The following is an 18,383-nucleotide window of genomic DNA, read 5'->3' on the forward strand; positions in this document are numbered from 1 at the left end:
CTACACGTACACACACATTCCCGCATGTACCAATTTGTTAGAGGTTCCGCAGAGGAATATGGACGAGGTACATGTGTGGTGTAATAGTAGCTATGTCTTAGGTAACAATCATGAAGAAGACAGGGAAAAATTAAAAACTATGGAAAACAAAACTGCTGCATTTTATTCCTTGTGGTTCCTAATGATTTAGGAAAAAATTTGTTGCAAATTCATATTTTTTCTTTTTAATTTGTCTCCTTTCACCATATAAAAACTTTCAAATAAGCATTCAACTGAAATGAAAAAAAGGACATCACATGCAGGTTCAATATATATATATATATAGAGAGAGAGAGAGAGAAAAAGTGCAGCAGAAAGCATGCATAATTTATCATTCCATCAAGACAGCTGAACAGACTAGACAACAAAGGAAACAAATTTGAATTCAGTGATTTTCACATTTAAAAACCAACATGCAGTTCCATCTTATTGTAGTTTTGATCTTCCAGCCACGTTCTTAAATTTTATTTGAACTTTTCTTCCAAAACATAATTTAACCAATAAAAACCAACTGTTTTTTTTTATCCAATGTCTCATGTTTGCCATTCAAGAGAACACATTACAACACCATCAAACACATGAAACGAAATCTTTACACAAATACACAATCATGGGACAATAGTGTGATGCACACGCACGTATCAGCCTGTACTTACTTGGGTTAAAAGAAGTCACTGCTCCAAAAATTGTAGAAATGAATCCATCATAAGTATTGGCGAAAAAAAAAAACAAAGAACACAGACAAAGGAAAATTTTTTCATACCACAACTTTTTATAAAAAATGAAGGAATAAAAAATTCAATTAAAATCTTATGCGATATAATAAATATTTTATTGAAAATACATGTTTTTTGTATACATCTTCCTTCCATAATCTATTCATCCTAAAAAAATTTCTACAAACGCTCTATTTCTTTCAAAATCATTTATAACAAGTTCCAACAAATATACTGAATTTCTTCATGTTGTTTCCACTTATTTGATTCATTTTTTTCAAAGCAATGAAAATCATTTGTGATTAAAAATTCTGTCATTCTGCACACAATACCAGGGCTGGACAAATCGCAAAAAAATGTAGGTGCCAGAAAAACTTGGCTTTAACCGAGAAACTACTTCACCCGAAGAAACACGTCCAAAACAATGTTGCTTTTGACTTTTTCAGGAATAGTGACCTCCTTTCATGTTAGTAGATATGCTGCTATAAATTCCAAACATTTTGTGCTGCTCTCAGCCTGCAATTTAGTAACTGCACAAAGGAAATTTCAGGGGCCAATACCAATTTTTTGGTCACTGTAATGACCTGGCGCCTGGGATTTGTCCAATCCAGCACAATACCACCAATCAATGCAGGCCTGTCATTTACGGGGGTGGGGGGGCCGTTGCCCCGTGGTTTTTAAAAACACACTAAAAATGGTATGTATATATATATATACATACATTGAGTACATGTGCTTTGCCCCGCCCCCCCCCCTGGAAAAAGTTGAAATGACGGCCCTGAATCAACGTATGAATCTAACAGGTAACAAATGTATGTTAAACTGCTAACAGTGTTTCGGTTATAAAATTCTTTGGGGGGAAAAAACCTTTATAGCAGGGCTTGACAAATTACAAAAATAATTTAGGCACCATCGATATATCTTAGGAAGAAAAACATTTTCTTTTTTTGACAAAAATGATAACAAAATTATGATTTTTCCTCCTATTTTCGAGACACTGTGACCCTCCTCTATTTTTTGTTAGACATACAGATAATTTCTATGAATTTTTTGTTGCCGTTAGACTATGATTCAATATGATCACACATTTAAAATTTTAGAAGCCAATGTAAATAGGAGGAAGGAAAGAAGAAAACATAAATTGTAAATGTGCAGATTTTCAATTGTTTCTTTTCCATTCGTGTTTTTGATGTGACTCTCACGGGAAAATGTTTCTACTCTAACACAATATCATGTGCTTTCAGGATTTGCTGAGTGTGTATAATTGAGAAAAAAAATTGAGATGAAACAGTGTAAATGTAGGGTGACATAAACCAATCTGATGTAAAACGAAGTATTGCTGCAGACACAAATCCATTTACTTTTTGAAATTTGATACTAAGCCTACTTATAAACATGCACAAGTTAGTGAATAAACTATGAGATTTTTTCATTCACTATATTATCTAGTGTTTTCTATTTATTGAAATTTTCTTAGTGCCTAAACTTTTGTAATATACCACATATACATATGGTATTTCCGCATCTCTGTAGCAAAAGAGATCTTACAGATATTTCACTGTACAGTCTAATCCCATTTTAAGGAATACCATTATAGCAAAAATCTTCAACTACCACTTTTTTAATACCTCAGATAAGTTTACATATGAACAATGCAAAAACTTAGAATTTCTGTATAACAAAGTGATCTCCAGTCTCTTGGAGTTCCAACAAAGCATAAAGCAAAGCGGTACCATAACTCAAATTCTCAAGAAGGGCAGGGGGTTTCACATTTTTTCTTCTCAAGGGCCAAGGTTTATGGTTTCATAGCAAAAAATACACTATAATCTTGGCTCAAGGACCCATCCTTCCCCCTACATTTTATACACCAATTTACAATAGAACCTCTCGATAATGGACACCCTTGGGACCAAAAATTTTGTTCACTAACAGGGAGTATCCATTAATAGGTAGTAGAATATGTTAAGGCTCATTGGCATAATTCAAAAAGTATTCATTAACAGAAGGTGCCCACTAACAAGGAATATCTGTTATGAAAGGTTTTAACTGTAGTAACAATGTGCGTTTTAGATTTCAATGAAGAAATAGTAATGATGTTTGATTGAAAACAATTCAAAATATTTCAAATATGCTCACCATCTCAGATTAGTTATTCCTAATAACAATTCCTTAAACAATCAAGATAACACCGAAAAGGTATATACAAAATCCAATCTAAAAAAACTTTGTTACAGCCTTGGCTCTCCGAGACCGTCCATCCCTTTCGGAAAGAGCGCAAACCATCTCAAGATGGTCTCTCTGGGCTGTGGTCATGTCTGTCTGTCTTATAGTCTTGTTCATTATAAAAGAGCCGGACAGTATTTTCTCAGTGACACACAATGCCTTGACTTGGCAATTTTATCAGAATTCAAAGGGAAAAATCCTTGTCCGTTTCTATGTACAGCTAATGCTTGTTTTTAGAACCCGTACAAACTTGATAATTAGTTTGTAAAAGCAAAAGTTTGTAAATGAGAGAGACTATGAAAAAAATATAAGTGAAATAAAAAATCAGTTAGTCATTCATTTTTATTGATGATTTGTATAAAAATCGCTTATTTTTGTTTGCTTTCTCGCAACATTTTTACACATATACGATTCCATAAAATTGATGTAGGATAATAACATTTCAAGTGAAAATTTTGTTTCCCAAAAATATTTTCAAGTTTGTAGAATGCCATTGGAACCACTTGCCATAGAAACGACCTTTGCTGATCTTTAATTAGAGGACTCTATGTAATTTTCTGAATTCCATACTTTTTGGCAATTTCTGTCTTTGTGTAAGAGTTTGAACATTAATTTCTTTCAAAATATTTTTTATCCACTGTCAAGCTCGATCTTTTCCATTTTGTTTGCATTGCGAAGAGATAAATAGATTAACAGCAGTTGGCTGAAATAGAGTGTGATCCACTCTCGACTTAGAAATGGCCTATCAACAACCTAATGTATCATACCATTTCTGAAATTGGCAATTTATCTAATCATGATGCACGAGGCATGAATTGCATCACTACCGCCAACAATCAAATCCTCTTTCCTAGCACATGTTCACAAAACACCTGTATGTTTGTGATGACAACGTGATGAACTCTCTTCCTCTATTTTCTCTTAAGACACATAGAACATCTGAATTGAAGTTTACTTTTGATTACAACAAACTCATAGGTGGCAGCAAGAATAAAATAACTGGGGAAAAAAATAGCGAAATAAAAATGACGTTCATAGAATAGAGCGCTTATAGAAATGAGAGTTTTTAAAATAGTACATATTTTAACATTTGCTCTATGGCATGCTGTTCGGGACAGAGGACCGGTTCATAAAAGAGCGTCTTTGTAAATTGGAAGTTCGTAAAATCGATTGTAAACTGTATATTGCATTTCATATAATCGGATACTCTTACACAAAAATAACTCAATTTTGAATTAAGATTTCAATTTTTTAAACAATTTTGAATCTTAAGTAACATACTGTTTCAATTAAAAAAGCTAGTTAGGCCTACAGTATATAGAGCTTAACTGGCAACTACAGCAAATTTTAAAAATCATGCAGTTGAAAACTATTTGGGATGCAGCAATGCAAGATCGTTATCACTTCAAACAGAAACTTCAAACAAAAATATTGAAACGATTGAATATGTAAGGTAACGAACGAAATAGCCTAATCACTTTATCTAGTATGATATCTGATTAGTATTGGGTTGGTTGTCAGGAAAAAAACACCAGAAGTTTGAAATTAGTCTCAAATATCAAATTATAATTAATCAAATATCCTACTTATTAGTGAGTCAAATAGTTTCATCCTAGTTACTTTACATGCATCTGGGAAGAAACCATCAAGGAATTATTTTAACCATTGAAAATCGAACACATATAATTTTTTTTTTTTAAATTCATCAAAGATCATTCCACATACCTCTGGGTATCGACCTCATGTCAACACGCCCACCTCTATATCCTCTACCACGAGAACCGGGAAAACGCATACCATCCTGCGTACATTCTCTTGCAAAATGTCCAGTTCTGTGACATTTATAACACTCATTCGAGCTCATTGTATCTGAAAAAAAAAATGAAACTGAATTGAAAAATTACATTTCTGAAAAGCATTTCATTCCAAAAGTAGCTTTGCATTAATGGTTTGAAAGAGTCCCAAACCTCAAGCATGGCATGTGAACACACAAATTTCAAAAACCATGACTTACAGAATCTGGATTCATTAAGAACTACAGATGGAACTAGGGTGGACAGATGTCCCAGTTTTTCACTATTTTTTGCCGTCCCTAAAAAAGGCTTTCAGGACATCTGTTTATCCTGCTTTCTGCTTGCACAATAAAATTGAATTACTCTCAATATTTTTCTAATTTTACATCTAGCTACATTGGATATTATGCTAGGAATTTTTCACTGTTATATTTTTGTAATGTTAATATTTTATGTAACTAAAGGACGGCAAACTAATTTTGAACCATTGCCATCCCTGTTCGCATGCGCAATATTGTGGTGTAAAAGCAGCTTAACTAGCGTTCTGCTATCACATTATAAATCATCGTATGTCATTCAGGTTATTGGATTGTTCTACAATACCGAACTCCAACTCTTCAAATTCTCAAGACAGCAAAAAAACATTAAGAAGAGCTAAAACATCAGTAATATAGTCAAATAAGTATTAACACGTGACCAAGCAAATGCACTAATTTTGGTAGAATACAACGAGGTGGCCGTGGTCTAATAATGTGTAAGCAAGGTTGAAAAATGAATCAACTTTCAGTGGCTGTTCAATAGCTTCCTACACTCTGCCATCCTGACCTGCAATCGTCCCGATTGCCCCACAATACTGGTCCTTATGTGTCAACCTCTTCGGATTATGACTTGGTTGTGTCTGGAAAATTCACAGACAATTCACTGCTGAAAAATTTGCTGACCAACAATTCACTGCCGGAAAATTGACTGCTAGGAAAATTTACAGACCAACAATTCACCCCGCTACAAAAACTCAGCGCTGGAAAATTGACGACTAACAATTTACAGACAACAGTATGCGAGTCAGTGTTAGCGAGGGAAGTGAGTGATTGAGTTACTGAGTCGGTGAGAGAGGGAGCGAGTTACTGAGTCAATAAGCGAGTAAGTCAGTCCGTGAGTGAGCAAGCCACTGAGTCCATGAGCAACCTTGTGAGTCTGTGAGTGAGTGATCTAGAGATAAAGTGATTGAGGAAGTGAGTGAATTAGTTCGTTAGTTTTTAACCTAGTAGTGTCACAAATGATTAAAAAATCTGATTGTTCTATATTATATTATCTATATTACAATATTGCCCTAATGTCATATCTATAGCTTCAGCAGTTTTGGTTCGGCGATGATGAATCAGTCAGGACATGTTATTTTATATCCAGTATATATATATATATATATATATATATATATATATATGTAGATACCCACTAAGACAGGATTTTTGGAAGTTCATCACATATGGAGACATGAGGTGTTCAAGTGGTATGGGGGAAATATCGCTGAGTAAATTTAAGATTGCAGAATCCACACCAGTGAAGTCGCGGGTAGCAGCTAGTTCATCATAAAAAGAAATCCATTGGCTACTGTTGATCAGCGATGTTTTCTATAATACCAAAGTGATAACAGGAGATGATTTTAAACATTTTAGGGGTTAATTTATCGTATATCCACTTACTTTATTATCTTTTAATTCTGTTATTATTCCTTTTAACGTTTCGTGAGAAGATTCTGAGTAAAATGTATATATATATATATATATATATATATATATATAGAGAGAGAGAGAGAGAGAGAGAGTTAATGGAATTATTGAATATAACTCTTGTATTGTGCAACAGCACAATTTGTAATTTCTTCCGTATCATCTAAATTCCTTCTAATAAAGTCATTATTAAAACTTTCCGCCATATGTTTAGCATCACTCATTAAGTCACTCACTCACTCACTAGATCACTTACTCACACACTGGATCACTCTAACTAACTCACGGACTGACTTACTCGCTTATTAACTCACATTGAACTGTTGTCTGTGAATTTTCCTAGTGGTGAATTATTGGGCAGAGAATTTTGGTAACACTGGCTCATCTTCATCTTGAACTAAAATGTCTTCATCATAGGACTCAGACTCACACCTCCAAACTTTTAGTTGGCTCACGTGCGCTGTTGTCATGTACAGATAACCTTTCACTGTTGACTCCAATTCAGTCACCCGATATGTGTCGTTCAGTAATACAGCCGTAACAGTCATCAGTCCTCTATACTTCGGTTAAGTCTTCCTCGGTTGCCCCATGGCTCTCAGATTTCTCTTCATAACAACAACCTCACCTGGTTCGAACACTATTGTAGAACATCTGCGTTTATCGAAGGTGTTCTTAATTTTTCTTTGATTCTCCACGATTATATCTTGAGCTTCTTTTCGTACTTCCTCTGGATTCATCCATGAGTTATTCTGCTCACCTGCTAACAGTCTCAACATTCCATCATTGAACCTTGAAGAGTATCCATGCAACATATCAAATGGTGTCTTACCAGATGACTTGTTCACAAAGTTGTTCAGATTTCGTTCTACTAACTCGATTTTCACGTCCCAGTCCTTATGGTCTCTGTTCCCCATACCTGTAGTTATCGACAACAATATAGTCCTATTTACTCCTTCGTTGAATTGAGCGTATGGTGAATTCCATTATCCTTGCAGTACTTTTCAAACTGCTGTGATGTAAAACAAGAACCACGATCAGTTATGATTCGGTCCGGTAGTCCAATCATTCACAAAGTTGTCGACCGATTTCATTACACAAGTAGTTGAAGTATTTCTCACTGGAAACAATCATACGAATCTGGTAAAGTTGTCAATGATCACTAGTAGCTCCTGATTTTCCTTCGAACTTTGACAAAAGGTCCGAAATGATACAAATGGTCTTTTTTCGGGTTTGATTGCATGCAGCAATCCCTGTTGCTTACCTGCCGGTAACTTATTGACTAAATTTTCCAGCCACATTGCTATATGACGTTTTACATAGCGATTCATGTATGGAAACCAGTACATTTTCTTGATCTTCCCAACTATTCTGTCTATGGCAAAATGCCCCGTAAGATCATGGAATTTGATTGAACTCGATTGAATTTGATTGAACATTTACTTTCGTTACCGTTGTTCCCTAACAATGTGTTTCAGACGTGTATATGCTTTTACAATGGTGTGTCACTTCTTCAATGCTATATGTATAATAGTTTATGCCTTTATAATGGTTTGCCATTTTTTTAAATCTTCCCAGTAATAAGAGCTCTTTGAATAGACGTCAGAATCATCATTAGCACCACTTTAGAGGGTCAGGCAAAAGAATGATCCCCATAGAAATCAGTGTTAAAATTGCAGAGTTTACTGTAGAAATGCGGAAATTTGGTGGGGTTTTCCGCCACATCGATAATTTTAAAAATTGTATTGAATTCTCAATTTTTAAAATATTGAGTTCACTTAGAGATACGAAGCCCAGAAAATCAAATATGAAGTAATTAGCCGGATCTACTTTTGAGTTGGATATCCACGCAATAACATTGATTTCAACTTTTTATTTACATCTTCTCAAGCATGAAAATTAATGTGTCCATATTGCCTTTTAATTCATTCATTCTTTAAATCTAGATCGGTTTCTTTCATGAGTTGCGCAAGAAGTCCTCATATTGGTTACCTTAGACACGGTTTGTATGTCCCTCAAAGAAAGAGGAAGATATCACGTGATCCAAAAAGCCTCATTGAAGAAAACACGGGCAGCGCCGGGTATTATAGCTAGTGCTCAATAATGCTCAAATATGCATACATTAAATTTGAAATCCATGCATTAGCAGTTTGAAGGATAGATGCAGGGCTGCAACTAGGGAAGGGGGACAGCAGGTGGGTCTAGTGCCCCGGACTCTGGACTAGAGGGGTTGTTGAATACTTTATATCTTCTTCTTCTTTACATTACACAGGTGCCAAAATGTGTGCTTGGCCCATTTTTGTAAGGATCTAGTTGCAGCCCTAGATAGATGGCACCACCTACTGAACACACAAAACATGCCAAATGCTGGGCACACACACAAGCACACTGTCAAGTTTCACCAACACAAATCTGATATACATAGCTCCCATATTCAGGTATGAAAATACATGGCAATTATAAGGCGACAGATCAGAGTGGTGGACCATCAGGGAGAGAAAATTAAATCATTCTACCAGGAAATCTCATCGAAAGGATTTATATGAATAGGGAATCAGAAGATAAGTGTCTGAGAGAGAGAGAGAATCTCACACCTGCTTTAAATTTAATTAGAAGATATTGATAGAGCTAAGATTTTTTTTAACAAAACGAAAAATCAATCAGGAGGGAATTTATAGATTGATTTATTGGTAAATATAACAATTTCTGCCTCTAACTTTTAGTTGCAGTGAATCCTGCTTATAAAGTTTTTTGAAAAACCATCATAAAAAACATTGTAAGCAGGAAAACACTTCAAACAGGGAATCTTATTGAGAATTACTTAGAGTTGGGAACACGAAAATAAGTCATACTAAGTGGAAAAACATTCTAAATGGGGATGTTATAAGCAGGATCGACTGTATATTTGTTTTAAATTTATTGCATATTCTAAATTCCATACATCTAATTCTCAGTGTTAATGGGCTTCCTTGTAAGATTTTACTACTAGTAGACAAAACAATGAATGTAAATGAACCTTTGGATAGAACATGTTTTTAGAAATGATTTATTTGAGTCACGGATACCTTCTTCTTTCTCCTACCCAGAACACAGCTCTCCGCTCTGTCTCTATGAAGATATAAGTAGGTGATCAAAGACCTAGGCCATGCTGGAAAAAATGCATAGATACCAGTGAATTATGGGAGGGGGACATATTTTGACAAAATCAACCCCCCCCCCTCCAACGACATCTTTTTAGTTTGAGAATATTCTCTTGGTCATGATGAGAGGTTTTAATAGTTTGGTTATGAAGAGTTTAGAAACCTTTAGATTAAAACCTTAAAAAATTATTTTAAAATTAGATAAATTTTCAGAAATGAGTTTAAAGCAAAGCGCAAAAGTCAAAGTTGATTGACAAAGGAAGCTGCTATTCTTATATAATCACCTTCATTCTGAGATACAGAACAGTTGTTTTCCTCAATGCACATAGGCCTACACGTAAATTGTGTATCACTCACATTTCTTTGCAAGTTGTGGGATTCGGCGATGTTGATTCAATTTTTCTTTCAAACTTTAATATTGTGGGCTACAAACTTCAATATTCCCATTTTCTTCATGGGAAGGGAGATGGGGACAGGGAATATTCACTCGTAGGACTACTACTATAAATTACTAAAGAATATTCTTATTGAAAATAATAAGAATTATTCTCAAGGGGCCATTCAAGTATTACGTAAGCAAATTTGTAGCCATTTTTGACCCACCCCCGTCAGCAAAATTTCGTCATCAGCTCTGCCCCTCTAAATCCTAACTCACATTTTCATAAAGGGTGGTTGATGACGTAGGCCTAACCATTATATAAACCCCCCTCTCCCGTGTCATCAAAAGTCAGCAAATCAGAAACCCCCCCCCTTTCCCATCAATGATGACATAATACTTGAATGGCCCCCCAAGTTATTTATAGAGATTATTTATTACAATACATGTTATTTCATATATTCTTGAGAATACTCTATAGGACTTCTATAACTGAAGATTATTCTCATCAAGGAGAATATTCTCTGGAACGAATATTGTTAATAATTTCAGAAAAATAATTATTATTTTCGATAAGAATATTCCCAGTAATTTATGAAAGTAGTCCTTCCAGAGAATACTCTCAAGGATATTATATATAACAATATTATAAATAACAGGAAAATATTCTCATCAAAAATCTATAAGAATTTTCTCAAGTTATTTATAATAGTAGTCCTTCCAGAGAAAATATTCTCAAATATTTTCCTCTCGATGAGAATATTCTCCTAAAGATTATTCTCGAGAATTTTACATCTCTATGTGCCCCTAAGGATTGCACACACAGAATCTGCCTTTTCTGCATACACACTCCTGATTTTAGCGATGGGAAATGACGACGACAGCATAGCAGCTGAAGGTGTTCGACCTGACAGGTTAAACCGTCAAAAACCTCCCAACCCTGCGGTCTCAGGTAGGAGAAGATGGGGCACAGTGGACTGCTTTTTTGAAGACTTTATTCTTTTCTTCTCTGAAATTTATAAACCAATCTATCTGAAAAAAATCATGAATACCCCTCTATTACTTATTACCTATGAATTTTCTCAAAGCATTAATTTCAATAGTATTTGTATAAAAAATATTTTGTAAGCAAAAAAAAAAATGTGTCCCAGACGTGGGGCATAGTGGACCATGTAATAAAAATAAATATTTTCAACACAAATACAGGTTTTGAGTGTGAATTGATGAACAAGAAAACTGGAAATTAGATTTAAATTATGAAAGGTTGAAACTCAACAAGAGAACATTGAAATGTGTATGAGAAAAAGTCATTCTAAAATTATGCGACTTCCATTTGCATTTTTGTTCCTTAGTTTCAAGAGGGTAGAGATGCGAGGTGAGAATATTTTCTCAGAGAACGAGAATTGGATGTAAAAATTAGAGAATAATCGAGAATATTCATTTTCTTTTTAAATAATTTAAATTTTTTTACTTATTTTGTTTATATAATGAAATATAAATCAGTTTTCATTGCCCGAAACATTTACAACAAAGCAATTTTTGGTATAACCACCTCCAATGACAACTTTCAGTTCGAGTCCGAGTCATTATGTGAGGTTTTCAAAATTTGATTATGAAGATTTTAGAAACCTTTAGATTAAAACCTTAAAAAATTATTTTAAAATTAGATAAATTTTCAGAAATAAGTTCAAAGCAAAGCACAAAAGTCAAAGTTGATTGATAAAAGAAGCTATTCTTATACAATCACCTTCATTCTAAAATACAGAACTGTTGTTTTCTTCAATGCACATACACTTAAATTCTGTATCGCATTTCTTTGCAAGTCGTGCAATTCAGCCATGTTGGTTTCATTTTCTTGCTTTAAACTTTAACATTGTGGGCTAGAAACTTCAATATTCCCTGTCTTCTTGACGGGAAGAGAGATGGAAGACAGAATATTTTTGAAAAGGACTACTGTTATAAATTACCAGAGAATATTCTTATCGTAAAATAATAAGAATTATTCTCAAGTTATTTGTAGAGATTATTATAATCTATGTTATTACAAATATTCTTGAGAATAATCTTTGGAAGAACTACAATTATAAATAACTGAAGATTATTCTCATCAAGGAGAATATTCTTTGGAATGAATATTGTTAATAACTTGAGAATAATTCTTATTATTTTCGATAAGAATATTCCCCAGTAATTTGTAAAAGTACTCCTACCAGAGAATATTTTCAAGGATATTATATATTATAAATAACAGGAAAATATTCTCATCAAGAGTAAGAATATTCTCAAGTTATTTATAATAATAATCCTTCGAGAGAATATTCTCCTAAAGATTATTCTCGAGAATTTCACATCTCTACAAGAAGGTTAAATAACCCTGGTTTATGCATGGGTACATAGGTTGAAAAGAATGATTATTAATTTAAATAATTTATTTAGATATTGCACATTCAAAAATATTATTCTTCCTATCACATGAGAACGCAACGATCGAACTATTTTTTAAAGACTGGAAAAAATGTTGCATTTTACTGGTCTTTATTTTAAATTAACAAATTGAGATAATGTTCGATTTAGTAATTTCTTTTGACAATCACATTATATGTAATACTAGTTTAAGGTTTAACAGTGGTTTTCAAATTTCCAAATAACACGGTATTTCAATATTTTATTATTGTATCGTGAACCTATTCTTGAAATAGCATTCATTGTACAACAATATTTTTCAACTATTTGCATTTTGTATCTGTTTGTCAGGTTTTAATAATTGAAATCATAAAGAATTTTTACAAATAAATTCATATACTGCTTAAGGGGTAGCAGTGTAACATAAGGTCCACTACCCTGTTTTTAATTGGTCCACTGTACCCCACGTAGACTATGAGTAAGAAATTTTTCCAAGATTTTTTACTTGCTGTTAATAGATGTATTTCATATAAATTTAAAAGTAAACAAGGATCATACGCTTCAGCGTTAAGTACTTTTTCTTGCATCTTTTCTGTCTTTGCTGTCAAGAAATCTCAAATATTGATGGAGCAATAATTATGCAGCTGAAAACAGCAAACTTCTGAAAAATGGCTAAGATATGTTTTGACCATATACTTTTTTGGTTGTAAACCTTCATTACTTAATTGCCTAACATAAATAAAAATATCAAGCTCAAAAAATGAAAAATAAATACCTTTTTAAGGGGTGGTCCACTGCGCTCCACCTTCCCCTACTTCTAACAAAGACTGGACACAAAGAACTATTTTTTTTACCTACTAGGCTACTTACTATCTTTAGCCTTTCCTACTATGCACACTGAATACATAAAAATTTTATTTGACCTTTGTCTTTCCTAGTGATTAAGTTTCCACAGTCACTGACAAGGCTTATTTGATTAAAACTCATGGTATGAAGTCACATTCCTGAACATCTGAATAAACAGCACTCAGAACTTTTCAATTAGTGGAAATATGTTATTCCATACGTTATTACAATGTCATGCATCCATAGAAGTGAGCATTGATTTAACCATGAATTTTTTTATTTGTGTGATTGCTCAGCATTAAATCTCTTTGAAAATGTATTGAAAAATATGTAAGATAATCACCAAAAGTCAATCTCACAATTAGAGAGTTCTGTTCATTCAATGGATGAAATTATCTAAAAGACGTTTCAATGCAGATGAAGCAGTTTTCAACAATTTATATCCTGACTAACCAAAAAATTTACATTCCCTTATGATGAGAAAATCTGTTATAATGGCAATTTTCCTCATGATTATGAGCTCTCATTATAACAGACAAAAGGGCTATGGTATATTTCCTTTTTTGACGATATTATGCTTTTGTTACTACCATGGTGTTTAAATGAATTGAAAAAATGCAAGCTTTTTTCCCCCCTTCCTCATACGGTATATAAAATTTTCCATTATGGAGTATGTTACGTTTAGTTTTTCCTGTTAGATTATTTTGTTTAGGATATCATTGTTTCTCAGGTAGTACCCCTTTAATACTTCCGTTTTCATCACTATTTCGTATACTAGTCATTAATCAAAGGATGACGTCACTCTCTGCTATCAATACGAAGATCTTTAAAAGCTGGCTGATGCGAAAAGATGGATGTAAGAACGAGAAAATTCAAATGGGGGGAACCGACAAAGAAACAAACCTACGTCCTCTCACTTGCCCGGTTAGTATCCTAGACCACTACTACTTAACCCCACATGCAACTCATACACATTACTCCGAAGAATTTCTAACGAATCGCCACATGCCGGAATGCGTGTTCTGAGTGTATGTGTGGCCCCTAACGTATTTATGTTGTTCAGTAGTGCTCATTCTGCCATCTGTCTTTCATTTTCTGAAGAAAAGATGGGAATGCTGGAATTTTCATGGTATGTCTGTATTGTGTTGTAGGTCTGCCTGCTCTCTGAGGAGAGACTTTTTCAAACGGGAGATCGGCTTGCATTCGCATCTCAAAGCTGGAAAGGGCCACTAGACTACAAAGGCAACGAATAATTCAATCTTTCCTTTAAGCTTGTGTGCACTGAATAGAAGTGTACATGGACGGTCGGATCTAACCTCAGGCCAAGCTTACATTTGCTGGGCACTGGTGAAATCATGTTATTATTGTTCATTTTATATGCTACTTCATTTCCAATCAGGGTCCTGTATCTATACAGTCGGCCCCCCATATTCGCGGTTTTTCCCTTTATTGGAATTTTTCTCTAAAATACTCAGCAATCGTCGTTCACGTGTTTTATTTACAAAATTTGAGTTGTGCTTGTTTAGGATGGCTCATTTTTCTAGTGCTACTGATAATGCTTTGAAAAGGTAAATCAAAATGAAAACTTGACAAGAAAAATTTGATATATTGACTGCTTGGCAAAGTCAATACCTTCTGTGGTCCGCCATTACGGAATCAACGAATGTTCGGTGAGTTATATCAAGAAAATGGAATCTGAAATTCATTCAGCCGTAGCTGTAGCCGCACCTGTGGCAGTCAAAACTTTGCAGCACCTACGGGATCCATGTGTTTCACGTTCAGAAAATGCTGTTTTTTGTGAGTACAAGACTGACACAAAAAAGTATTTCAATTGGTTGTAATATTATAACAGAAAATGCGAAAAATTTTACTATTCCATAAGGAAAGGGCTGGTGAAACATCTATTTCATCAGAATCTTATGTAAGTAAAGGTTGTTTCATATGTTTAAGAAACGATTCGGATTGCGCAATGTAAAAAGCACTGGCGATCAAGCCTCTGCCGACCAGGAGGCAGCTAGAAAATTTCGAAAAATTTGTAGAAAACTAATAAAGAGAAAGGTTATGCACCTCACCAGGTGTTTAACGCTGACGAAACTACACTATTTTGGAAGAAAATGCCGCAAAGAAGTTAAGCAACAGGAAGAAAGCGAGCTCCTGGTTTTAAGGCAAGTAGAGATAGACTTACTATGTTGTTTTGCGCAAATGCGAAAGGGTACATGATAAAGCCCACCATCATTTTCAAATCTGCGAATTCGCAAGCGTTGAAGGGAAGGATAAGCCAAAGCTCCCAGTATTTTGGACGAACAATAAAACGGCTTGGACTATGAAAACACTTTTCCTGGATTAGTTTAAAACGGTTTTTCGTTTCGGAAGTCAGGAGGTACCTTGTTAGTGAATACATGCTATTCAAAGTTCTTTTGATATTGGGTTGACTGAGGAGGAGTTAATGCACCTAACTGTTACTGAAACTGAAGCAGTACCAGATAAAGAAGATCGAGATAAAGAAGTAGAAGACAAGTTCACCACAAGTAACATAGCGAAAGGGATTCGCAAGCTGAAATCAGCAATAAATTATTTTCATAAGAAAGTCGCCAACTGTGGCAACTTGGTAACGTTTGTTTACTGGATTATACTGCCTTCTCGGTCTGCTAGGGCTTTAATCCTGCTTAGTGAAGTAATATTGCCATGTTTCTGGTTGTGGTGAAAACAGAGTTGATAATTTCAGTCTGGGGGCAAGGGCCCCCTTTAACGGCCAGAGGAGCGAAGCGACGTCCTGGTCCTGAAACAAAGTTCGGCCTACAGGTGCAGCCACCGATTTGCATATTCGCATGCACTTATGTTAGCGATTAGACGAAATGTTTTCTGCGCTAATACATCGTTGAACTATGCGTCATTTACAAGGATGACGTCACTCTCCGCTACCATACGAAGGTTTTAACAACTGGATGTTGCGAAGATATATTTTGGAACGAGAGAAAATTCAACTGCCCCTGCAGGGAATCGAACCCACGTCTTTTCACTTCCGGGTGATGCCCTAGACCACTAGACTACAGAGGCACTGAATTTCTCTGTCTTTCCTTGGAGCTCGTGTACACTGAAAGGGACCGTACATGGACGGCCAGACCACACTCAGGCCAAGCTCACAACTGCGGACGCTGCCACCAGATGGCGTCCATATACAAGGATGACGTCACTCTCTGCTACCATAAGAAGATATATTTTGGAAAGAGAGGAAAATTCAACTGGCCCTGCTGGGAATCGAACCCACGTCCTTTCATTTTCCGGGTGAACGCCCTAGTTTTTTTAATTTTCTCTCTTTCCAAAATATATCTTCGCAACAGCCAGTTGTCAAAAAAAAAAACCTTCATATGCGTCATTTCACTTCCACCGTGCATTGTTGTAGGATATTCTGCTCACAGTCGCGTTTCAGCACCGATTTTTTAAAATTTTTAACGGTGTTAAATACCTTCTGTTGGGCCGAGGCCTAATAACTTCAAACTCTTCGGAATTTATTTTTCTAGTGATTTTGATTTCTTATTGTCGTGATTCTTTTCAAAATTCGATAGTATTTTACCACCCATTCAATTCCGCGTAGGTTATTTCAATTTATTACGAGCATTTTGGACTATTTCATATGTGTGTGCCCTAAGGATTATCTCACGTATTTGTGCCTTAAGAATTATTCAAATTTCTATGGAATTACTGCTGTGCGGTGGAGGATGTAAAAAAACTTTTTTTACTTCAATTTCGCGGGGTTATATTAGACTCAGCACTGCTTGGCACCACAGCAGTGCCAAGAAGAGTGCTTGTACTGCTTTTCCACCGAAAAATCGCCAAATTTATACAGCTACAGCTATTTCGCGGGTGTATTTACTGACAGTCTAATAAAAAACTGATCTAATTGAGGAACGGATGTCGATTAAATGGTGATACTGACAGGGTTCTGGACTCCGAATCTATAGGTTCCGGGTTCGAACCCCTAAATTGAACATACATGATAATAATTGGATTTATTTTAAACGATTCAAAGACGTAGGTTCGAGACACGTAGGCTCCAATAAGTGAAAAGCGCGAATGAATATTACAATGGAATGAAACTAGCGTTGCAATATATAGGCATATGGATCATTAGGGAGTGATCACGGAAAAGGATTCGCGCTGTGAAATGGTCGGAGGAATCCTATTTCTAATCACACAAACTAATTAAATGGACTAAAAACCACACTTACGTCGAGGGCTGATGTTTTGTTTACAATATACCAAGCCAGCACTCACCAAAATGGTAAACAAAATGGGAAGCAAAATGATTCCCGCGTCCGTTGCGATGCCACCGCGAGACTACTTAAACTCAATTTCTCCCCTAGGAGTTTGCGCTATGGCAGGTGGGTGGAAGCTTGGTGACCAATTAAAAATCAAGCTTTCACATTTCAGAGTTGGCGATTGATGAAGCTGTCAATATGTCATCGAATAGAAAGTATCATAAATAGAGTTAAAGAGCAGAAAACGGGTAAATTTTTCCGCAGTTTTGGTTCCGCCATCTATTATCAGAGACGGAAGTGACTGATGCGGTTAACGCAAAGTGGTTGAATTATTGAACAGTGTCAAAAAGGGGCCGTTCAAGTATCACGTAAACAAATTTTTAGCCATTTTTGACCCCCCCCCTTGTCAGGAAAAGTCAGCAAAACGCTGAACCCTTCCTCCCCACCCTTGTCAGCAAAAATTCGTCATGAATTTGATTCCTCTGAATTCTAACTCATATTGGAAGGATCAGAGACGTACACGGTGGAAGGGGGGGGGGGCATAGGTAGGGTGGCCCATAAACACCCACCCCCCTCCCCCGATCAAAAAAAAAATTTTTTTAATTGGAATTTCGGAAGAAAATATCTTTATGTTAGTACAATAATTTCTGTTAATTTCAATGCCATTTTAAAGGCTATGAACTCAAAATTTATCTTTAATAAATTCATTGCGACCCACGCTCTAAGCCATATAATGATAAATCACATAAAGGCCCTTGGTCCGTGGACCAAATATGGCCCTGGGGTTATCTGATGCGGCCTGCCTTCTTCAAACCTAATTTTGTAAAAATGAACTAAGCGGCACATTTACAGATCACTTAA

The 18,383-nt window shown here is 35.3% G+C and overlaps 1 protein-coding gene across 3 annotated transcripts in view; it reads right to left on the reverse strand.

The window, feature by feature from the left end:
• The window catches only part of LOC149066219 (uncharacterized), a 49,486-nt gene extending 31,882 nt beyond the window's left edge, over positions 1 to 17,604 (reverse strand). Inside the window, exons 1-3 of one of the 3 annotated variants that reach the window (XM_089253251.1) lie at positions 17,539 to 17,604; positions 4,704 to 4,847; positions 696 to 713 (exon numbers count right to left, since the gene is read on the reverse strand). In XM_089253251.1, coding sequence (XP_089109377.1) covers positions 696 to 713; positions 4,704 to 4,842 — 157 coding nt within the window. In that variant the 5' untranslated portion in view covers positions 4,843 to 4,847; positions 17,539 to 17,604. Of the gene's footprint in view, positions 1 to 695; positions 714 to 4,703; positions 4,848 to 17,492 lie in introns of all 3 variants that reach the window. The other 2 variants (XM_089253250.1, XM_089253252.1) reach the window with 2 other exon arrangements.
• Between the last annotated feature and the right edge of the window lie 779 nt (positions 17,605 to 18,383).

Source organism: Pholcus phalangioides, unplaced genomic scaffold, assembly GCF_987345545.1.
Source record: "Pholcus phalangioides strain wild (caught in Gottingen) unplaced genomic scaffold, Ppha-v1.0 ptg000032l_1, whole genome shotgun sequence".
NCBI lineage: Eukaryota > Metazoa > Arthropoda > Arachnida > Araneae > Pholcidae > Pholcus > Pholcus phalangioides.